The sequence below is a fragment of the Wyeomyia smithii genome, chromosome 1 (assembly GCF_029784165.1).
Source record: "Wyeomyia smithii strain HCP4-BCI-WySm-NY-G18 chromosome 1, ASM2978416v1, whole genome shotgun sequence".
NCBI classification, from domain to species: domain Eukaryota; kingdom Metazoa; phylum Arthropoda; class Insecta; order Diptera; family Culicidae; genus Wyeomyia; species Wyeomyia smithii.
In genome coordinates, this window is record NC_073694.1 from 3,820,370 (window position 1) to 3,844,864 (window position 24,495).

The 24,495-nt window shown below is 39.6% G+C and overlaps 1 protein-coding gene and 1 non-coding gene across 8 annotated transcripts in view; both read left to right on the forward strand.

The window, feature by feature from the left end:
* The window catches only part of LOC129728863 (mitogen-activated protein kinase kinase kinase 15), a 55,756-nt gene extending 34,878 nt beyond the window's left edge, over positions 1 to 20,878 (forward strand). For 6 of the 7 annotated variants that reach the window (XM_055687330.1, XM_055687347.1, XM_055687333.1 and 3 more), the window contains 7 exons: positions 6,898 to 9,613; positions 17,920 to 18,081; positions 18,351 to 18,455; positions 18,555 to 18,660; positions 18,715 to 19,598; positions 19,658 to 19,945; positions 20,006 to 20,878. In XM_055687330.1, coding sequence (XP_055543305.1) covers positions 6,898 to 9,613; positions 17,920 to 18,081; positions 18,351 to 18,455; positions 18,555 to 18,660; positions 18,715 to 19,598; positions 19,658 to 19,945; positions 20,006 to 20,279 — 4,535 coding nt within the window. In that variant the 3' untranslated portion in view covers positions 20,280 to 20,878. The remainder of the gene's footprint in view (positions 1 to 6,897; positions 9,614 to 17,919; positions 18,082 to 18,350; positions 18,456 to 18,554; positions 18,661 to 18,714; positions 19,599 to 19,657; positions 19,946 to 20,005) is intronic. The other variant, XM_055687360.1, reaches the window with a different exon arrangement.
* LOC129719241 (U6 spliceosomal RNA) lies at positions 2,521 to 2,627 on the forward strand. The gene has a single exon (XR_008727164.1). It is a non-coding gene; the product is annotated as a U6 spliceosomal RNA (small nuclear RNA).
* Positions 20,879 to 24,495: the final 3,617 nt, after the last annotated feature.

Below are 24,495 nucleotides of genomic sequence, written 5' to 3' on the forward strand. Positions count from 1 at the left end.
CCCTTTTCTAACCTTATGGCTGTTTTAGTTCAAGGTAAAACGCTCACTTAGCATGTGAAAAAGTACGGGGATATTGCTCAGTTGAAATGGGTCGATAGATGTGGAATTTTCTTAACCATGTGAGTTCCAGATCACACAGCCGTATATTTTGTACTCCAGCACGGCACAAAACGTGCAAAGTATTGTATTATTCTCGTACAGTAGACTTCCAGAGTTCATTCAATGAAAAGTTTCTCGATTCGAGCAAGCAAAAGTAGATTTTAAGACTCGTTAATGAAACAATGCAAACCAACCATTTGTTATTTTGTACTCCAGCACGGCACAAAACGTGCAAAGTATTGTATTATTCTCGTACAGTAGACTTCCAGAGTTCATTCAATGAAAAGTTTCTCGATTCGAGCAAGCAAAAGTAGATTTTAAGACTCGTTAATGAAACAATGCAAACCAACCATTTGTTAAAGGGGGGGTTTCTCTCGAAACCATGTTTTTCAACTGGTGGTACGTTTTTCTCAGCATCTACTGCGTCGATTTGACTGAAATTGTTTTACAGCTGCTTGTAAAATTTTAGCCAAATCGGTTCGGTAGATGCTGAGAAAAACGTACCACCAGTTGAAAAACACTGCCAATAGCGTAATACTCACTATATTTGCACCCACGGTACATAAAATACATCTTCAAATATACCTTAATCAATAGCCAAAATTCCCGAACACTTCACCTTTCTTTAAACACCTAATTTTCCAAATATAACGAAAATTTATTATTTTTCAACTTTTCAGAGTACAGTCCACTCTTAATACTGTGCGTAGTTCTACGTCGGTTATACGGTCGTGTCTTGGAAGTAACCTCCTACTTTTTTTTAAATTTGGGATAAATAGGTTCATTAGGAGGACGGTATGTGCAGTAGGGAAAGCGAAAAATAAGCGAACTGGAAATATGATACATATTTGGAAAAGTATACCGCATCCCTACGGGACTTGAACCCGCAATCTCCCTGTCTCCGACATGGTGGGTTGACCAATTGAACTACGGAGTCAGCTGATGCTGATAACTCTTATGGACCTGTGTGGTCGAGACCAAAGTCAGTCTGACTGAGTCGTGCTTGCAAGTGCGACACAACAACGAAAGGGGCTCCGTAGGGCTGAATTTTTCGAACTAAATTTTTATTTTTAACAACGGCTTTTACCATGGGCGCAACTAAGGGAAATTTCTAGGGGGCCTAGTTTTCATACATTTCATTTAAAAAAAATAGGAAAAAGAGTTACAATGCGCCTATTTGAAAACGCATAAAATAGTGTCGTAACAAAAGACAAAATCACTTCAATCGGAAATAAATCTCCGAAGATGTATTGAATATCTTGACCACCTCTTTCAGCTGACACTGATTCGATATTGAGGAGAACCAGGTTTGGTAAACGACTGGGCAGTGCGTACCAACAGTACACCTGTGCTAGTCGGCATAAAATAGATCCCAGTGTGGTTCAAGGCATAATGCCATATTCTTAATTCCACGTGAAACCGACTGGAATACGAGCAACCAAGAGAAGATTGGGAAACCGGTGGGAACTTGGCCGTATGCTGACAGGGAAGCGGTAGTTGTTTTCCTTGGAGAGCAGCTTGTCTGAGCGTCTGTTTTCCAGGATAGGGGCGGCTCGAACAGCAACTGATCCGAAGTGAACGGTGAACTATGAAATGCGGTGTCTCGCCTCTACACCCAAGACGGCGGCCTCGTCGCGAGACTAGGTATCGCAGCCCTAGTAAAGCAGCATGTTTAAATAAACATACTACGAACAATCAAGAATTGAAAACGAACCGGAATTACCCGCAATGATCTAGTGACGAAATGAGGACGACGATTAGAAGCTCGGTACATGTAACAGTAGATCGCTTAACGCCCCGGTACCAAAGGGGCAAAGTATTGATGAGACCTAGGTTTGAGAATCGATCCTGGGCACAGTACTAGTTCTCAGCCAATGAATGATGACATCTCAATTTGTGATGATTTTGATGCTCTACTAAGCAGTATGGAATGTATTTTTATTGACTACAATTATTCTCTGGGAAGTTTTAGGGGGGGGGGCTTAAAACTTTCTAGAGGGGGCTGTAGCCCCCCCTAGCCCCCCGTAGTTGCGCCCATGGCTTTTACCCGTTAACACACAAGTTCATTAAGCAGACAGTAAAGCCAAATCTGTATCATATTTCCAGTTCGCTTATTTTTCGCTTTCCCTACTGCACATACTGTCTGCTTAATGAACTTGTGTGTTAACGGGTAAAAGCCACTGTTAAAAATAGAAATTTAGTTGGGATAGATAATTTATTTTTTTATACCGGTGTAAAACTTATTTGTAAGAAATGCGATTGCAAAAAACAACATAAACTGGGAGTTTTCCTGAAATATCATGAAGACGACTATACTCAGGGATGTGCACAAACCGATCAAAATTACATCAAAAATGGTTATTTGCCGTCAAAACGTAAAATTCATGTACAAATATGGAGTTCAAAAATGTACAAAAAGTTGTCCTAGCTTCGGCTGGACATATACTTAAAGTGGAACGATACAGAGAAGATTAGCATGGCCCCTGCGCAAGGATGACACGCAAAATCGTGAAGCGTTCCACATTTTTTGTGGTCCCCGTGGTTCTGTGGTTAGCGATGTCGGACGGCTAGCTCTCCCACACGGTTGTTATATCGGGTTCGATTCCCGATCGATTCGAGGATCTTTTCGAGCTGGAAATTTTCTCGACTCAGCACTGGGGCACGTTGTATCGTTGTACTTATCCTACACATACAAAATGTGCCAAAAACATTATCGATAACGAATTCTCTCGATAAAAAAAAGTTGTTCTTCAAAAATCAATTGCGACTAATTTTTTAAAGCTTCTAAAGACATCAATCAAAGAAATAGTTATCGGTTTCCGTTATACTCTACTAAATTTTTTGGAAATAAATATTGAAATTCAGTCCGCAAACATATATTTCGACTGTGACGTACAGTCTTCCTCAGTGCTTATGTGGACTGGTAACGGAAACCGATAACTATTTCTTTGATTGATCTCAATCACCCTGCTAAGACGCTCGTTATTGATTTTCTAGATTTTTCTAAAGACATGTTTTGAAAATTTCTTCTGCGTCGTTTTCAACAACAAACTTTGAGTCAGAATTTTCTAAATACCTGGCGAAGGGTCTTGTATCCTCTAGTTAAAAATACGTACAAAGTTCATCAGAATAAGCGTTTTTTCGTCATTTTTAGCTCAATTTAGTTTTTTTTTTTTTTTTTTAAAGGGGTAAATTAGTAAAAAAAAATTAGTAAAATAAAAAATTAGTAAATTAGTAAATAATGAGTATGTGTGTCCAATCACAAATGGTGACTTCTCAACACTGTTAGAAATTTGTAATTTTAATTGTTAGGATTTGTTTGCTTTCGCAATTAGGACTTATCATTCGTAGGGATTTAAACCTACTTGTCAGAAAAGGGGAAGTAAACTTACAACTAACTTAATTGCTAACTTATTGGCTATAAAGAGAGCTTATCGTAGCAATTGAGGATTGCAACGATTTTTGTCGAAAATTGTTAATAATTTTATTTGACATAGCTTCTAATGGTTCAACACCAGTAAGTCTATGTAATTCGAGTGTACCAAACCAAGGAGGACGCTTCAAAATCATTTTCAGAATTTTATTCTGAATCCTTTGAAGCGTTTTCTTCCTTGTTGAACAGCAACTTGACCAGATCGGTACAGCATAAAGCATTGCTGGTCTAAAAATTTGTTTGTAAATCAAAAGTTTGTTCTTTAAACAAAGTTTAGAATTCCTGTTAATGAGAGGATATAAACATCTCGTATATTTGATGCACTTGGCTTGTATACTCTCAATGTGCTCTTTGAAAATAAGTTTTTTATTATAAATTAGTCCCAAGTACTTAACCTTGTTGGACCAACTTAAAATAACCCCATTCATCTTGACAACGTGATTATTGTTTGGCTTGAGGAAAGAAGCCCTAGGCTTATGCGGAAAAATTATCATTTGAGTTTTAGAAGCATTGGGGGAGATTTTCCACTTTTGCAAGTAGGAAGAAAAAATATCTAAACTTTTCTGCAATCGACTGCATATGACACGAAGACTTTTTCCTTTTACGGAAATGCTTGTGTCATCGCAGAACAATGACTTTGTGCATCCTGGAGGCAAATCAGGAAGATCTGAAGTGAATATGTTGTACAGGACTGGACCCAAGACTGAACCTTGAGGTACACCTGCTCTGACAGGAAATCTATCAGATTTTGAATTCTGATAGACAACCTGCAGAGTTTGATCAGTAAGATAATTTTTTAAAATTTTGATTAGGAAAATTGAAAAATTAAAAGTTTGCAATTTCGCAATCAAACCTTTATGCCAAACACTGTCGAATGCTTTTTCTATGTCTAAAAGAGCAGCTCCAGTGGAATAACCTTCAGATTTGTTAGCTCGTATCATATTAGTAACTCTGAGCAATTGATGAGTATGAGTTGTGGAATGCCCATGGCGAAATCCAAACTGTTCATTTGCAAAAATTGAATTTTCGTTGATGTGTGACATCATTCTGTTAAGAATAACTCTCTCAAACAGTTTACTTATTGAAGAAAGCAAACTGATTGGTCGATAACTTGAAACTTCAGCTGGGTTCTTATCCGGTTTTAAAATGGGAGTAATTTTTGCATTTTTCCATAATTTGGGAAAATATGCAATTTTGAAGCAGCAATTGAAAATTTTTACTAAAAATTCCATTGTGCTCTCAGGGAGATGTTTGATTAGTATATTAAAGATTCCATCGTCACCAGGTGCTTTCATATTTTTGAAATTTTTAATAATTGATTTAATCTCATTCAAGTTAGTTTCAATTATTTCTGCAGGTAAAAAATTCTGGGAAGAAATTAGATCAAATTGACGTGTGACTTCATTTTCAATTGGACTCACAAAATTCAAATTTGAGTTATGAACACTCTCAAACTGCTGAGCAAGTCTTTGAGCCTTTTGTTAGCTCAATTTAGTTTATTTTTGCTTTTCAAAGCCTTCTGAAGCGATTTTTCGATAAATTCTGGCCAATCTGAACTCGATTTGGAATCTTTCTCTAATTCGGCCTTTGTTGGCTTATAGAATACGAGACTTCTTTATATAAACGTCTTCCTTTTTGAGATTAGTTTGCTTCTTCGAACTTTACTTCTGGTCTTCAGCAGCAATTCTTTTGGGTGTTTTTTCATTTCTAGAAGAGTTTTTCGCTATTTTAATCCTAATTCGGCATCATAAAATGTGTCTTTCGGTTTTCAAATCGGCTTATCGCCATTCTTTTTCTTGTTTTGTGGGTTTCGAAAATATTTATTCACCTTTATGAAGTCAACTTCAGATTTATTTTTGAACTTATTCTGGTTTTAGGTAATTCTTAATCACTGTGAGCCATATTTAGAATAATTTTTTCCACCTTTTCTATACTGGTCTTAAGAGTGATTTTTTACGTTCCAAACATTAACTTGGTTTGTTCTGACCTTGGCGTTTACAGATTTTTATAGATTTATCTTATTTCGATCCCAAATCGGATCATTTCTATCTTGGCTTTGTCTGATCGCCAACTTGAGTTTGCTTTTCGACTTTCTTGTTTGGATTTTCTAGTTTTTAGTAACGTTTTTTCGTCATTTTAAGTTCAATCTCAAACGTCATATTATCGTGTTTCTGAGTTCAACTTTGTTCAGAGTTTTTTTTTATCTAGAAGTGTTTTTCTCTATTCTGATCAAATCTAAGAATACACTGGCCAACAGGTTCACTCCAAAATGAACTGTGAGTTTCCTCGTAAACTTAACGTTAAAACGACGAACCCGGCGAGCAATGTCTATACGACACTTCACGTGAGGGCTGCGTTTTGGTAATGGTTAAGGGCACCAAAATTCATAGGAATGGTTGAAAATCTATAATCTTTCATTTCTTTCGGCTTAGGCTATTGGAATGCTCTTTTTTTCCATTTTATCGACCAGTGTTATTTCGTTTTTAGTCTTAAAGTGATATTTTGAACCTAAAAAGCATTTTTCGACGTAACTCTGAATTCAATTCACGTCTTTTTTGTTTTTTTTTTTACCTTGGGAAACGTTTTTCTAGCCTTTAAAGCGATTCTTCACCATTGTTTGATTTTATTTCCTGGTCTTCAGAAACCTTTTGTCTCTTTTCTGAACTTTATTCGGGATTTATTTCTGGCCTTTCTAAACTGGCCTGAAACCGTTTTTTTTTCCATTACAAAACTAATTTGAAATAACCCAATTTTTTTCGCAATGGTGGGCTTAATGTGGAATAGCTCTTTCTGACTTCAGAAGCCTTCTTGGCAGGTTTAATATCAAATCGAGTTCATTTTTTCTATCTTCTCTGGTTCAAAAACGGGGTTTCATTGTTCTGAACCTAATTATGGATTACTTTAATTTGCTTTTTTTTGTCTTCTAGAAGCGTTCGTTGTTCTGAGCTTAATTTAATTTTTTTTTCAACATAAGAAACTTGTGTCGTGTTGCTGAGCTAAATTTTGGAAAAGTTTTTGGGCCCTTTCTACCCTTTCTAGCGAATTTTTTTTTGTTTTAGATATTTTTTTTACTTTTTTGGCCCTAAGATGCATATTTTCTCCATTCTGATTTGAGTTTTGAGTCATTTTTCTTTTTAGCGTTTTTTGGACATTTTTGCCATTGTGGATAGGATTTTGTGTATTTTTTTTTGCGTGGAATATTCATGCTTTGTTATTCCTAGCTCAATTTATGCAAATTATGCATTTAGAGGTGCTAATGTACAGCTAAAAAAATATATATATAATATATATTTAAATGCTTACGTCTTTCCAAATCTAGTTTCAAACTTTAAACTAATTATTTTTTTTCTATTTCCATGTTCCAGAGCCCCTCCCATCGCCGGGGATCAATGCGACGTCCTTCGCGGACAGCATGTCCAATCTGAGCGACATCTCCTCGACAACGGCTATCCTCAACGGGGGCAATGCTTTGTCTGGCAGTGCCAGCAATAGTGCCATTGCGGCCGCAGCAGCTGCAGCGGCTGCTGGTGGAACTGGCAGTGGATCCCAGGCCGGTTCCAGCCGGCCGCGTATGGATATAGCCTGTGTAATTGACACTCACCAGGCGCAGCGAAAGGCCGCTTTCGAAGAGCTTAAGTTAGCATGCATTCAGGTTTGCGCCAATATGCAGCTGCTCGAGTTTGAGAAGCTGGACTTTGGCGAACTCAATTCGGTGGATTGCTTCTATAATGCTGATGTGGCCGTGGTGGATCTTAGTGTCCAAGCACAGCAGAGTACCCTTAGTTACCATCTGGGCGTCCGGGAGAGCTTCGAGATGAAAGAAAATATTGTGATTTACAACGACGTAGAAAGTGAAGCGACACTGAGGATGAAGATTTCCTGTGGTAATTATACGTTTGTGCCTTACCGGGCTGTGGAGGGGGCCGGTTGTGTAGTGACCAATCCCGGAAAAGGTGGTTATTTGGAGGAGGTTGAATCAAAGGTCGCTTTGCTGGGTCGGCTGAGAAAGATCTTTCAGGATGTGGAGATTCAATCGAAAGCTCATCTAAGGGAGAAATTTCTGGCGGACTTACGCAGTCTGAGGGACCAGTATGCCGGAAATGTGGAAGAGCTACAAAAGATGCTGCGCAATATGCGCAAGAGGTTGGACGATCCTCATGTACTGTCGAAGGAAATTGTACAAACCTACATGCTATCCCTGCGGGATGTTCAAGACTATGACGCCATGGTTCAAGTGGTAGACGATTTGCAAACGGTTCCAAACAAGCAAAACTACATTAACACCGGTAATATGAACTATCTGTACGCGTTCGCCCTGAACCGGAGAAACAAGGAAGGCGACCGAGATGCTGCGCTGAAAACATGCATCAAAGCTCTGGAAAAGAAAGAAAATCATTTCCCGGATATGCTCTGCTTGTGTGGTCGAATCTACAAAGACATTTTTGTAGAGTCAAATCGAACCGATAAGGAATCGCTAAAAAACGCCATCACTTGGTACAGAAAAAGTTTCGAAATTCAACCGAACGAATTCGCTGGGATAAATCTGGCCACCCTCCTCGTTATCGAGGGGAAAGATTTCACGGACTCGGAACTGCAGCACATTGGAATGGTACTGAACAATCTGATCGGCAAGAAAGGATCTCTCTCCTCCATCAAAGACTACTGGAACGTGGCGACGTTCTTCGAAATCTCTGTACTAGCCGAGAACTACGCCAAAGCCATCCAAGCCGCGGAATGCATGTTCCGGCTGAAACCCCCCAAGTGGTATCTCAAATCCACGATCGGAAACATCACACTAATCGATTGCTGCCGTCGCAAATCGGAAGAATCACTAACCTCAATCGAGCAGCAAATCTTCCAATTTTGGATGGAATTTTTCCTCGAAGCCACCAACGCCGAACCTTCCTCCACGGTTCGCTTCCCCATTCTCATCCAAGAAACTCAGAAGATCCTCATGCCCTCGTACGTGGCAATTCACATGAACGCCGAGCAAAAATCAATTGACATCACAAATATCTGCCAGCAGCACGAGAAGGACAAATGCCGAAAGGTGCATGATTTCAACTTTCTCGCCAGCCAAATCAAATCGGTTAGCTTGTACAAACGGGACGAACGGTGCGCCTATCTTTACGTACAGCAAAATTCCGATGATTTCCAGATGTATTTCCCGTCGGTCCAGTGCCGGCAGCAGTTTTACGATCTGATTCTGCAGATGACAGCCGAACAGGGCTGTGGATTTATCGATCTTTCCACCGAAACTACCAACGACGAAATCAACTACGAGTACGAGTTGGACGATAAGAATCGACGGATCGTGCTGGGTCGGGGTACGTACGGCTCGGTTTATGCCGCTCGCGATCTCAACACGCAGGTGAAAATCGCCGTTAAAGAAGTGCCGGAGAAATTTAGTCATGAAGTGCAGCCGCTGCATGAGGAAATCAAACTGCACTCGCAGTTGCGCCATCGGAACATTGTTCAGTATTGGGGCTCCAAATCGGAGGATAATTTCTTCAAAATTTTCATGGAGCAGGTGCCAGGAGGCTCGCTTTCCGCTTTGCTGCGTTCCAAGTGGGGTCCGTTGAAGGATAATGAAGCGACAATCGCTTTCTACTCGAAGCAAATCCTCGAGGGCTTGAAGTATCTACACGATCAGAAGATCGTGCACCGAGATATTAAGGGAGATAATGTGTTGGTTAACACGTACAGTGGGGTGGTGAAGATTTCCGACTTTGGAACTTCGAAGCGTCTAGCTGGGATCAATCCCATCACGGAAACTTTTACCGGAACGCTGCAGTACATGGCTCCGGAGGTTATCGATCAGGGTGTGCGTGGTTATGGTCCTGCTGCTGATATTTGGTCCTTTGGGTGTACCATCGTCGAGATGGCAACCGGAAAGCCACCGTTTGTAGAACTTGGTTCTCCCCAGGCTGCCATGTTTAAGGTGGGATTCTATAAGAAGCACCCGGAAATACCGGCCGAGCTGTCGCCGGTGGCGAAGAATTTTATCAAGCGCTGCTTCGAAGTGGACGTGGATAAACGAGCGACGGCGGCCGATCTGCTGGAGGATCCGTTTTTGTCGGAGTAAGTAATGAAATTGGTATTGAGAGGTTATATAAAAATTGATGTGAAACTGTAGACCACTTGGTTGTAACACGCCCTGAAGTATGCATTTATTTTTAGTTCATGAAAACGCAGTATTCGAAAGATTTTGGAAATTTCAAAGAAATACTCTGGGATGATGATGTGTAGTACTTATGAAAAAATAATTCATTCTAGTGTAAAAAACTAGTGGATATCTATCGTAACTATTTTCCACGTTTAGTCATTCAGAAGTTAAACCTGCACCGTCCTGATTGTATCCTGATTGAATCTCGGATGTACAACCTGCAAACAAAGCGATTGCCCCAGACTGAACACTGATTGACAATCTTAAGATGTAATTGATTATTCCCGGGAAACAATATTGATTCTAATAGATCCAAGATCAATTCTCCCTGGGATTGGTGGTTAGCCTATAGGGCGCGTACTCCCGGGTGGCGGATGGGAGTGAGAGATGAAGAGAGTTGGTCATCTGTAAATTTCTTTTTTTCCTATTATGACTTCTCTTGGCTATCTCCTATGTGGGAGAATTCCACAAAATAAAATATGCTTTTAATTTTACAAAAGGCTAGTTTTGAAGAATGGATCTAACACGTGGACCAAACCACCGTTTTATTGTTTTTGTTTTTGTCTTTTTTTCTTTTTTTTTTCTCTCTTTTTCTTCTTTCTATGTTTCCTTTCTTTTTTCCTTCTACCTTTCCTAAGAATGAATCCTTGTTCATATCGTCGGTTGGATTCGGTGTTGGCGCGGCTTAGGGTTTTGCAGTTTTGAGTTTTTAATGACAAACGATGCAAAATACTATTAAATTTCATCTCACAAGGACCCGTTTTAAAATTCACAAAAAACCAGGTGTTGTAGGTGGATGTGCCTTTATGGCTCATGTTTGGAATGTCTTAAAAGGAACCACTGAGTGAGGTTGCAACTCGTATAACTTGCTCGTTATAGACCTGAACAGGTTCAATAGGGGTGGGAAGTCTTAGAATTTTGGGTTTTCACGGAGATGAAAGGGGTTTTCGATGCTGATCCTTAAACGCGGTTTTCTCAAAGCTGTGAGTTTTGAGTTGTGCCGGGGTGGAGTTCATTCTGACAGTAATGTACATTGAAGTCTTTTATATACGGGGAATGGCGCGTAAAAAACCGCATAAGTTCGAAATCCGCGTAAAAAATAAACCGGGTGAATTCTGGAGTCCGCATAAGTTCCGAAATCCGCGTAAAACGATGCGTTGAAAACCGTGTAAGGGGAGACCTTAGTGTACCGATATTTATTATATCCTTTCTTCTCTTTTCTCATTTTATATAAAATAATGAGTCGGTTTCAGGTCAAACTAGAAAGAGAGAGGGATGAAAGAAGGAGGTGAACAAAAAAAAACAAGGAGTACACTAGAACGACCAAATGAAGAACAATCTTGATACATAAGATCCTTGAAAGGATAGCAAACATGATGCATGAAGGATCAGAGATATAACAATATAGAGATATAACAAGGCAAATTAATGCGAAACGACTCGTAAATGAAAGTATGAACGACTACACATAAGGTAAAAAATCCATACAAATAAAATTTGACGGCAATCACACCACACAGGGCGAAAAGATTACCTTCACAGATGTATATATTCCTCAGTCGACATTGACTCACCTCTGCCTGTGAAGGCCGATAATACAAACAATTCATTCGTCAAAGATAACATTCTTTGACCTTTTAACACATTTAATTTTCAGATTATAACAATGGTAAGAATGGTAGAAAGTGATCAAATTTAAATAAGATTGCGTCAATGTAGCATATATGTTGTCTTCTGTCCATACATATTACATAGTAAGTGGGCCGTGTGGGGGATGGCAGCTAAACAGTGTTTTAGTGGGTGACATTACCCGTTCCGTCTGGTATGCTACAACGCAAATCTGAAGAGTCCTACTTAGTTACCCCCAGCCCTCCGGCTCCAGCAGAATTAGGCTCTCCAAAAGACAAAAAGAAAAAAGACAAAATAGATCCAAGATCAATTCCGAAGGAACAACTAGTAAGCTCACCTTCGGTTGGTGGATTTTAACTCGGCGTACGATCCATTTGGGAAATTAGCTTTGAAACATAATGTATAACGGTAGTTTTCCGATGAAATTGATCAAAACGCTGAACTGGATGGATTAAAGTCATTGGAATGCCAGGCCAACCCCATGGGTCCACGTATGGCTGGGGCCTAACTCACACTTGGTAACGCGTAGACCACGGAGGTTCCACTGCAACGCGAGGCGTCTCTCTGAAGGCCTATGTTGGACATCCGGAATCGATGCAGATGATGATGGTGATGAATACGGTGAATTATCTATTTTTATTGTTGTTGGAGTGGTTGGGAGCGGGTTGGGGATTGTCTGTGGATATATAGGGGGGTGTGCTAGAGGTTGTTCTTAGTTTCTGGGCTTTGTTCTTGATGGGGATCGGGAACGGGGGATGGGTTGTGTAGAACGGTTCCCATTATCGATGTTGTTTGTAGCTGACTGTTGTTTGTTGTGTTTTCGTTCATTGTTGCTGTTGTTTAGTTCAGCGATGGGAAAACCGAAGAAAAGTGGTGATTCGATGCCTTTAGTGTCCGCTGTGTCCATTCCGTTGGTGTCTTCTGTATTGTGAGATGTCGATGCCGCTGCAGATTCTGGGGATGTGACATTCTCCAAGCCGAGCTTGCCCACTGGCGTCTCGGTTGGGAATTCGGTCGAGGAGATGGAAATTTGACTAGCAATTGAAACGGCGGACTTGGATCTATCCCGTTTTGTATTTTTGTCGACAGTTTTGTTGGTTTTACTGCGCCTAGCTCGCTTGATTTCGGTGAAATCCATGTAGGGATCGAAGCTGTTTTCCGCCGAGTTTCCAGCGTCAGCGCTGCTCACGGTGTTGCAATGATTAAGCATATTCAGCGCAGATTTGGGTAAAGTGTACATTTCGGTTACATTGTTTGCACGTCGCTACTTGCCCGCGGTAGGTGACGAGTGACATCTCCGTATCGATATGTACGTAAGATGGGATCGGTTTGGAGAGGATCATTCGTAAAATACGAACGCCGTTAGGTACGCCAAGCCAAAAATCATTCCAGGTCTCTTCTCGCACAGAGTGAATTTGGCCGTATTCATTCATCCTTTGTACCAGTTGATGGTTGGTAATTTTCGGTCGAATGTCATGGATCCTAACCTCAATTGTGCCGTCCTCCATGGATAGAGGAATGCGATAAAGTTTTCCGTCGTGTTCCAGCTCGTGTTGCATGTTGTGACTCTGGACCGTGTTGTCTATGTTTCATTTACTTGTTTTACATTTCGGTTCAATTTTGGTCACTCGTTACAATATTTCTATTAGTTTCTTGTCATTTCCGTCAATTTGTTTATATTTTACTGGCCTTGAGGCGTGATACACTATTAGAATATTTGTGGCTTTGGTGCGATTTCGAGAGTAAAGGAGGTAGAAATAGGAAAGAGAGTCAAAAACTACAAGGTATACAGCCCTAGGGGTTGTATGGAATGGTGACGTAGGACTAAATATTTAATATATGCTAAACTAAATATTGTTATATGCTGCGCTTAACTGTTCATAGGTAACACTACCGTTTATTTTTGATAGTCGTTATTTTAAAACTAACGATGCATGAATACATGAAAATTTTACACTAGTAGTAGTTGCGAAAATTCTCATAACTCTTATCTTCAAGCATCTATAGTTCTGAAAAGAACCGATTCCATAATATTCAGTTAAAAATTCGTGCTACAGAACGCTGATAATCGCACCATGAATATTTTGAGTTGACTCGTATGCAGCTCTCGTTTCTCAATGTCGCGTACCTTTAACAGCTGCACTCCTCTCGCTTATGTGTAACAAACTAAACTGAAGCTGAATTTTCTACACGCAGTCTTTTGTATCGAGTTCAGAGCAGATTTCTGCAATTAAGGCGTGGCTACGTAGCTTCGAGAAAGAGGAACAAACCAAAACACCTTCGATACTACTGAGAAAGGTTACTACAAAAGAAAGGTTTTGCTTTCCCGATGCGCAAATCACTCTGGTTCTTAGATTAACTAATTTTCGTTTCTAACATTTGACTGATAACGGTGTTCGAGTGAACACAAACGAACAATTAAACCGGAAAATCACTCAATTTAGCAGTGCAAATTCTTGAAATGAGGGTTATATCTTGTTGTGATAAACTATTCATAGGTAACACTACCGTTTATATTTGGTGCGTCCTGGTCGTTATTGTAAAAATGATTATTTAGAAATAGATAAAAATTTCACACTAGTAGTAGTTGTGAAAATTCTCATAACTCTTATCTTCATCATTTTATAGTTCTGAAAAGAACCGATTCGATAATCTTCAGCTCGAAATGTATGCTACAGAATGCTGATAATCACACCACCACCGGTAGCATCGATTATTTTGTTGGCCGCGTATAAAATTTGCTCTCCGCTGTGCCCTCCAGCAGCTGTGCCAGCAAAATATCCTGCAGCGTACGATGGTTATTGTTGCTGCCATGTGCAGAATACAGGTAACATGCTTCGCGGTGCCTGGAAGTTGACTCGTATGCAACTCTCGTTTCTCAATGTCGCAAAGCTTTAACAGCTGCACCGCAATCGCTATTGTGGAACAAACTAAACTGAAGCTGAATTTTCCACACGCAGTCTTTTGTATCGAGTTCAGCGTAGATTTTTACCATTAAGGCGTGGCCACGTAGCTTATAGAAAGAAAGAGAAACAAACCAATACATCTTCAATACTACTGAGTGATTTTCATAAGCATCAAAAGAAAGTTTTTGCTTTCCCGCTGCGAAAATCACTCTGGTTCTTAGATTAACTAGTTTTCGTTGCTAATATTTGACTGATAACGGTGTTCGAGTGAACACAAACAAACAATTAAACCGGAAAATCACTCAATTTAGCAGTGAAAATTCTTGAAATGAGGGTTATGTCTTGTTGTGATAAACTATTCATAGGCAACACTACCGTTTATTTTTGGTGCGCCCTGGTCGTTATTGTAAAAATGATTATTGAGAAATAGATGGACATTTCACACTAGGAGTAGTTGTGAAAGTTCTCGTAACTCTTATCTTCAAGCATTTATAGTTCTAAAAAGAACCGATTCGATAATCTTCAGCTCGAAATGTATGCTACAGAATGCTGATAATCACACCACCACCAGCTGTGCCCTCCAGCAGCTGTGCCAGCAAAATATCCTGCAGCGTACAATGGTTATTATTGCTGCCGTGTGCAGAATACAGGTAACATACTCCGCGGTGCCTGGAAGTTGACTCGTATGCAGCTCTCGTTTCTCAATGTCGCAAAAGTGCTGCACCGCACTCGCTATTGTGGAACAAACTAAACTGAAGCTAAATTTTCCACACGCAGTCTTTTGTATCGAGTTCAGCGTAGATTTTTACCATTAAGGCGTGGCCACACAGCTTGGAGAAAGCGGAACAAACCAAAACACTTTGTTGAGTCAAAATATGTGGGCAGTGGAATTTATTTCGTCCATGTTATTGTTATCTGTGCTTGGGAAGCAAGCCAAGAACAAGGGAAATGTATGGGAAAGCTTGACCTTGGAACTTTTCACCTTTTTCCACCATTAAGCAGTAAAGCAACAATGTTGAACATAATATCAAAAAATTGTTACACATTTTATCTATCCACCGAAATATAAATGACTAAGATGCATTAAGTCGTTCGCTTGCTATAACCGTTTGAAATCTGACGCATTATTTGCCAGTTTCATTTTCACAAAGTGTAATCTAGTATAGAAAACAAAGACGTAGTCCTACGTCAAAAATTGTACAGATTTTTCAAAATCAAGATCAAAAATACACCAAAATGATGCCAAACTCAGGTTCCTTTTGCTATTCCAAATTTTGTAGCAAAAAGTTAAAACTGATGCCGAAAATCGCTTTCAAACCAGTAAAATAAAATACATTTCCCACTTTCAGAGCCAATAAATGGTAAAAATTAATTTCGAATTCTGCTTGACAAAATTTTTTTTTGTCGGCAAATGCTAAATTATGTGCAAAGTGTTCTCAAATACTAGAATTGAAAAATAACCTTCCAAAGGCATGCCAAGAACGAGATACAGAAAAAAAGAATAGACAATATCAAGAGAAAGAGATAGAAAGAGAGAGAATGGTGAGAGAAGGAGAGAGTATGGAGAGAGAGGGGCAGAGTATGGAGAGAGAGAGGGAGAATGGAGAGAGCGAGAATGAAGAAAGAGGGAAAGCAAAGAGGCATAGAGAGAGAGCGTGAGAATGCATAGAGAGAGAGAACGGATAGAAAGAGAGGACGGATAGAGAGAGAGAGAACGGATAGAGAGAGAGAGAGCGGATAGAGAGAGAGAGAGAGAGAGAGAGAGAGAGAGAACGGATAGAGAGAGAGAACGGATAGAGAGAGAGAGAGAGAGAGAGAGAGAACGGATAGAGAGAAAGGGAATGGATAGAGAGAAAGAGAATAGATAGAGAGAGAGAGAATGGATAGAGAGAAAAAGAATGGATATGGAGAGAGAGAATGGATAGAGAGAAAGAGAATGGATAGAGAGAGAGAATGGATAGAGAAAGAGAATGGATAGAGAGAGAGAATTGGTAAAGAAAGAGAATGGATAGAGAGAGAGAGAGAGAGAAAATGGATAGGGAGAGAGAGAGAATGGATAGAGAGAAAGAGTATGGATAAAGAGAGAAAATCGATAGAGAGAGAGAGAATCGATAGAGAGAGAGAATGGAGAAAGAGAGGGAGAAAGAGTGGAGAGAGAAAGAGTAGAGAGAGAGAGAGAATAGAGAGAGACAGATAATAGAGAGAGACAGGAAATTGAGAGAGAGAGAATGGAGAGGACAAGAGAATGGGGAGAGAGAGAAAGCGAAAAAGAAGAGAGAAAATGGAGATAGAAAGATACATTTTATGTTAACATCTTTTGGCCTTTATTTGCTCCTCTTTCCTTATAGTTTTTATTTTTCTTCATGATATTGTGTTATAAGTGGTTTTTGTAAGAATCTAAGATAATTTCAACATTTTTTGCATTATATTGTATTTAACTCAATGATTTTCCATATTTTTTCTAATTAGTCAAAATTCACAATGTTCAAATTATCGTTGCTTTTCATCGTAGGATTGCCATTTTATAATTGTTCCAGATACTACATTTTTTTCACTTTTTAATCAAGCTTTTTAATGTTTCTCTACGGTTGTATGCCTTATAGTTGTAGAAAGTACATAATAAGTTATTCGATTTGTGTTATATGTATTATTTCGTTGCTATTCACGTACGCAATTTTGCCATTGCAAATTAAAATGTTCAAAAACTTGATCGGAATATGCAGTTTTCATTCAACTCAAATACAGTTGAACGGATATTGTTTTAGTTTTAGTGAAAATTGAAATGGTAGAGTTTACCATTAGGAGTCGTCAGGAATGGCTGCAGATATACTATCAGAATGTTCGCGGTTCCATGGCTCTTTGAGAGGGGGTGAGATAGACAAAAGTGATAGTGAAAAAGGACACAAAGAGAACGTCAGAAAAATAGAAATAAGTGAGATAGAAAAGGGCAGAAAGATATCAAAGGGAGAGAGAAAACAAAGAAAGAGAAAAAAGAAGGAAGAAAAAGGCGAAAATAGAAACAGAGAGAAAGTGAAAGAGATAGAAGGAGCGATAGAGAGAGAGAGAGAGAGAGAGAAATAGGTAAAGATGAATAGAGAAAGAAATAGAGAGAGAAAAATGAAAGATAGAGAGAAAAAATGAGAAATAGAGAGAGATGAGGAATAGAGAGAACTGAGAGTGAAATAGAAATAGAGAGTGAGAAATGAGTGATAGAGAGAAGAAAAAATAGAAAATTGATAGAAAATCACACATAGCAAACAAGAAGAAAAGAAGGAGAAAAAAAGAAAAAAAAAACGGAAAAAAAGAGTGAGAAATAAAGAAAAGTGAAATGATAAAAGAGAGAGGAAAAATGAGATAGATAGAAAAAAGAGAGCGATTGAGAAAAAAAGAAGAGAGAGAATGATATTTTTATACAGAAGAAAGAGAAACTACTGCTATCCCGTAATAGTTCAATGGTTGTTTGATACTCTTTCAATTCGAATAAATGGGTTTGAATTGAACATTTACTGATCTCTCTATCAGTTTCGCTAAAAACTTTAAGCTTCGTTTGTTAGGTCATGAAGTAAAAATAAATCATGATGAAGATTGGTTCTTGAAAGAGCATGCTAGAATATATTCAGGCGTTCAATCAATGTTGTTGTATTTTACTCTCAATCATCGATAACCACGTGATTTCTGCATTCCAGCAAACACAAGAAGATGCGCGCCTCCATCAGCATTCCTAACACAATCAGCACGGCCGAATTCTCCCGTAGCGTCAGCATGCCAGTGGATCGTCACATCAGCAAAACTCTCACATCACAGCAAAGTTCAGCCAGCTGCAACACACCAACAAACTCGGAGTCAGAGTAAGTTTCGATTCTTTTCCTTTCTCTCTAGTTGTCCTTTTTTAAAGTTCCCTCTTTTTCTTCGAAGTAGAGTTAAAATTAAGCTTTCACGATTATTTTTGCTCATTTTTAACGGCCTTATTTTCGATGTTGTGTTCTTGTTTCTATGTTCTCCTTTTCTGTTCATTGATCAATCATCACGATCATACGATAAAATAACAACCACCAACAACATGTACCAACTAAATCAACAACAAAACAAAACAAAAACAAAACAAATGCTACGACAGCGCTCCGCCAACATTTGCCTCGTCCCGATCGGCCTCCATCCGGAAGAACAAACATCTCGCCCATCTGACACCGATCCAAATGCCAAACCATGTCAGTAGCATTGGGTAAGTAAGCGACACTTTTCCCAAGAACTCTCCTGGTTGAAGCTCTCTCAACAGCCAATGTAAGATCTTGTTTTTAATGTGATATTTTTTCACTTTCAGGAATCTCGCAGAGACCCCATCGTTGGAAATTGAATCTATCGACCCGACTCCCGCTGGTTTTCAGTTGAACCGAAGGAGTTCCTCCGGGGGTTTGCTTTCGCCGGAGGTGAGCTTGCTCTCTTGCTTCGACTATCCCGTGACTGAATTTATCTTCTTGTAGGTTGAGCTTCTATCCAGCTCGAGTAAATCACCGCTCGGCGGTGAAGCGAACGAAAGCGATGGGTTCTATCTGCTCAAGAAGGACTCCCAGCGGCGGGCCACTCTGCACAAGGTTCTCGAGCATGACGAGCGCAAAATCTGCCAGGTTTGGATGGAGAAGATTGTGTCCGATCGGAAGGAGGCGGTCGTTATTAGTCTCTCGCACTTGGAGACGTTGATCAAAGCGCTGCGAACGTACATCACAGAGCAGAAGAAGGAGCAGCTGGAGGCCGTCATCAGTGGGCTGAAGAAGAGTTTGGATTTCGATTCGACGGCGATCGATCATCTGCATTTGGCGATGTATTCGTTCCAGGATGCGGTCATAACGGTACTGCGGTCGCACAATATCAAGCCTCACTGGATGTTTGCGTTGGACAATCTGGTTAAGAGTGCTGTTCAGGCGGCGATTATGATTCTATCGCCGGAGTTGGGTCGTAATTTGGCTGGGCATTTCCGTAATGATGAAGATGACGATGACGATGATGACACCAATGATACGCCGGGTGCTCGGCACGGGGCTGGTGGGGCGAGAGGTAATCGCGGACAGGCGGTCGACGATGACGATGACGACGGTGAACTGTCCACTTCGGGTGTGGGTACCGTGAATTCTGTGACACTAGCCAAGCCTGCTAAGCTGAGCCGCACGAAGGTGGTCACCGATCAGATAACGGCACTGCGTGCCGAAAACATAAGACTGATGGAAGATCTGTACGAATCTCACAAGACTTACCATGGCATTTTCAAAACTGCCCTCGAGGGCCAGTCCACGAACGTGGAAATGGTACGAACGTTGGCCGTTCAGCTTGCGTCGGTGGCCGGGCGGTATGACAGTCGAGTTTCGCAGGGGTATTAACAATTTATATATGTGTTAAGAATGTCATTAAAAAACGTCTTTTCAATTTTAGTTACGCTAGCGATCTAACGGACAGTCCCGGAATTACAGACGAAGCGGACTCAGCTAATAACAATTTTCTCCGACCGGCTCCTGTACGGAGCGGAGCGACCCGAAACACACAGGACCGACGGGCAACAGTTCGAGTTTCGAGGCCACAATCGGATGCCCGGCTAGACGAGTGGCTTATTCAGCAGGGTTTCGATGTGAATGTTCGGGAAGTTATCCACGGCGAAGATTTCAGCTACGATGATTTCGTGTACGAAATGGATCAGGAAGATCTGCGTCGCATTGGACTAAAGTAATTTGATCTTATAATAAACAAATATAACTTATTAATTATATTTTTAAACGTTGTTAGGATCGGCATCGAAGTCCGGTTATGGCGTGCAATTCGTGCCCATCGTCTCACGCATCCACGCTCTGTCTGGGCGCCGCTTCCAAATGCCGGCTCCCCATTGTCGCATTCCTCCTCCTCACTGGCAACGGTTCTGCTCACTAACGGCACAACACCGGCAGACGACCGTTTCGCGCAGCCCAAACCGATCTCTAACTCGAGCAGCTATGACTCAAGTCACTCGCTCGAAACGGCAGCTTCGTCCGATTACGATTCCTGTCCGGGGACCGACTCATGAGGCCGCGTGGCTAAGCGCCGGAAGCGATCATCCGGCTGCGTTGGCCACAATTCAAACAACGATAAATCTGTCCAGAAGCAATAAGAGGACATAAAGAAACATACATCATGATGAAGCCGACACTAAGGTAAGAAACTCCTATTATCTCATGCACAAAACAACGTAACGCAGAAGTCTCTCTTGAGTCGGGAGATCGAGAGAAAAGCTAGTGATTAAGTTAAACAGTAAAGAAAAAAAAATCAAGATAATCAAATTAACAATCAAAACTGTTCGAAGCAAAGCTTTCCTACATTGTGGTAGTATTTTTGTTTAGTGTTTCCAAATTCTCCACTCTTTCAATTGGATCTAATTTTTGTTTCTGTTTCTGTCTGTGCTTTTTTTGCTACTTACTAGTTTGTTGATATTATTGTAAGATATTTTAACCTTGTTAAAAGTTAAATACAAGTAGAAATGTAAGTCGCGCAACAGCAAAAAAACATGTGCTAGTGATTGCCATATATTATACACACACACACATACGCACATATTTTGTTATCGCTTATCGTCGTGTTACAAACTGTTCCCAGTGATGAACACCAGCAATAAAGCAGCGCTTCTAATCGCTGATTAGTAACTTCATTGGTTCGGTTTTGATCGGTAATATCACAGTCCGATTATTTTGTTTGAAAGTTCTATATCAGACTGAAGAGTGAACCTACTATAGTCTTCAATTCACTGTGTAATCTCTTCTCTTCGTAGTTTCCTGTTGCGACTTCCTTTCTCCTGTGTATCTAGTTTCTTCAGTTTCATTCGAACAAAAAAACTCTAAAATACATTTTTTACAGATTCCTTGGAATTACAGGTTTTTTATGGTAAAATTACTTAGTATATAATCTTGACATGAGTTTGATTTTGCAGGTTATGTATGTTGAAAAAAAAATATGTAAAAATCGATCAGAAGTATGCTTGGAAAAGTCCTGAGTCATCGACGTAGAAATACATTTCATACTAAATTTATCCACGAGCTAAGATTATTCAATGTTCCCCAAATTAGGGTCAAAATAAGCGAAAAAGATTTCGAGCTTGATTGAAGCTTGAAAATAAAAAATTAACAGATCAGAACTTGTGATAAGAAATTTATGTCGAAAAAAAACTGAGATTGGATGTAAAAAATAACTCCAAAAATCGCACTTTTAAGATCGAAAAAGTTTGAGGTTAGGAATGCCAAGAAATCCCCGGGCTTGGTAGTTGAGCTCCAATCTTGGGTTCTTATAGCTTTACAGAACCCTTCAAGATAGAGCCACAAAGTTGATTCAGCTTTAATAGCCCAAGGGCGCGTGCTTCCGGGTGGCGAATGGGAGCTAAGGGAGATCGTGAGAATCAGATATCTATGTTGTAGCTCTTCCTACTCTGATTTCGGCAGTCTCCTATGTGGGGAGAATTCATCACAATATTAATTGATAGTTTTGGCAAATTCTTTTTGCAAATTCTTTTTGCAAGCTCTGTTCTCATCTAGAAAGTGATACTTACCTACTTCTTAATTCTGTGTAGTTGGCTACTACAACTAGTACATAGTAGAAACAAGAGTTTGTGTTGTAAGCAGGGTTGATATTTGTTGACACTCTTGAGTGAAAGTGAAAAAAAGCATTCATAAACGTTATTTTTTTACAATCCTTTCAGAGTTCTCCCTTCCCGCTTCTTGCATGGAAGTGAACTGTCAAAACACCTCATTATATTTCATGCGATGAAAGTAAGACAACAAAATCAGTTTATCAGTTAACGAAGATTGTCAAGGCATCGGTCAGTGACAGTGAAAAAGTGTTTCGGTGAGGTTAATTTGGTTGAGTGGACTATTTGTTTTTCTTTTTCGCTTTGAAGTGAAGATCATTTGGTTGGATTTGTCGTCAACTTTTATTCCGTAATCGTGAACGTATGCGCGATCTATTTCATCTGAGTATAACAGTACGTTACAAGGACGAAAATCTAGTGTATCTGAAAGAGTGCTGCGATCATTGGAAGTGAAAATTGAAAAAGATTGGCTGTAATTTTCGAAGAATTTTGCTGGGGAAAATGACTTTTATCAGCACTGGTTGTAAGACGAGGTGCGCAAAAAGAAGAGCAGTAAACCCGGCAGTGCGTCTTGAACTGTCCTACAGATCAGACGTTTTTTCGGTTGCTTGTGGACTGGTCTTTGACTGCCTATAGCTTCAAAGTTTGTGTTTTGTCAGTGTGCCTTTTAAAGACTACCTGAAAGTTATTTCCCATCAGTCTTTCTCAAGACTACCTACTTTTGAATTTAACATTTGTTTTAACTTTTTTCGTATCACCTGAAATGGCTGGACGGAAAAAGAAACCTCGCATCGCTGCGGGGAGGAAAAGAGAGGCATCTCTTTCTGACACTTCGAGTGTCTGTAGTGACAATCCTTTTGATATTTTGCCTGAGCAAGAAGCTGGTGAAATGGAAGTTATGAGTAATGAAACTATACAAAATGTCAATTCTTTAAAAAAGGAAAAAGTTACACCTATTGTGGTAACTATTTCTTCTGAATTCAATATTTTCAAAAAGGAGCTTTCAACGTTTGTTTCTGACGTTAAAGTTACCTATCAAATTGGCCGTAGAGGCGAATGCCGCTTATTAGCCGACTCTATAAAGGGTCGTAATCGTCTTATTCAGTATTTAACTGAAAAGATGTATAAATTTTTTACATATGACACGATGAGCGCCAAGCCGTTCAAGGTCGTATTGAAAGGTCTCACCAACGATCAAACCGTTGATGAGATCAAACTTACTTTAACAGAATTACTTGGCATAGCCCCTGTTAATTATTTAATTCATTTTAACCGCAGTGAGGTTAATAACTTAAAATTTTTTGAAAAAGCACATGCTTTACTTAATGTGCGTGTAAAGTGGGAAATCTATGGGAAGTATGGCGGAGGTGAAAAGCATATCACCCAATGCCGTACTTGCCAACGTTATGGCCATGGTTCCAAATTCTGTAACATGAACCAAAAATGTCTTTATTGTGGAGACTCTTCTCACAAAAAGGACACATGTCCTGTGAAAGAGAGTAAAAATTTTCGCTGTGCGAATTGTAACGGCAACCATATGTCGAATTTTTATCAATGCCCAGTCCGTTTAGCAATTGTTAAGGCAAGGCAAGGTCAACAAAATTCAATTTCTCAATTAAAACCAACTCCAAAACAAAATTCTCCAAGCGTACCAGTGACGCATAGTTTACCTACTCCTTTGCATACCCGTTTAACTTATGCACAGGTTGCAGGTAGTTCGAACATTATACCGCCTAGTGTTGGTAGTTCGAAAATGACCGTTAATATGGGTAAGCAAAACTCGCTAGAAAATAATTGTACACCTATCACTCCAGCTAATATTGCTGCCGAAAATATTTTTTCTAATGTCAACTGCCTGGGGCCTATTACGGCAGGTAAACTTCCTTTTTTGCAACAGGCAATGTTCGATCTTATGAACGCCATGTTGCAGGCAAAATCAATGTTTGAAGCCATTCAAATGGGCACAAATTTTACTATTAAAATTGTTTCTAATTTAAAATTTAGCAATGATTTTAAATAAAACAATTAAAATATTAAATTGGAACGCTCGCTCATTGAAGGCCAATGAGAATGAGCTTTTTAATTTTTTAACAGTAAATAATGTGCATATTGCAATTATTACTGAAACATTTTTGAAACCTAACATAAAATTAAAATATGATCCCAATTACGTGGTTCATAGATATGATAGGATTCAGGGTTCCGGCGGTGAAGTTGCAATTGTTATTCATCGCCGAATCAAACATCGTGCTCTTCCCCATCTTGAGACGGAAGTTATTGAAACTTTGGGAATTGCAGTTCAAACTGAACTTGGGATTTTATTTATTGCCGCAGCATATTTACCATTTCAATGCACACGCGAGCACAAAAATTATTTTAAAGGTGATTTACAAAAACTCACCAGAAATCGTTCGAAATTTTTTATAATCGGCGATTTCAACGCTAAACATCGTTCATGGAATAATTCTCAAAGTAATTCCAATGGCAAAATTTTATTCAATGATTGTTCTTCAGGATACTATTATATTTTGTCTCCGAATAGTCCTACATGCTTTTCTTCTGTGAGAAACCCTTCAACAATTGATTTGGTGCTAACAGATCAAAGTCATGTATGTAGTGATTTGATCACACATGCTGACTTTGATTCTGACCATCTTCCAATAACTTT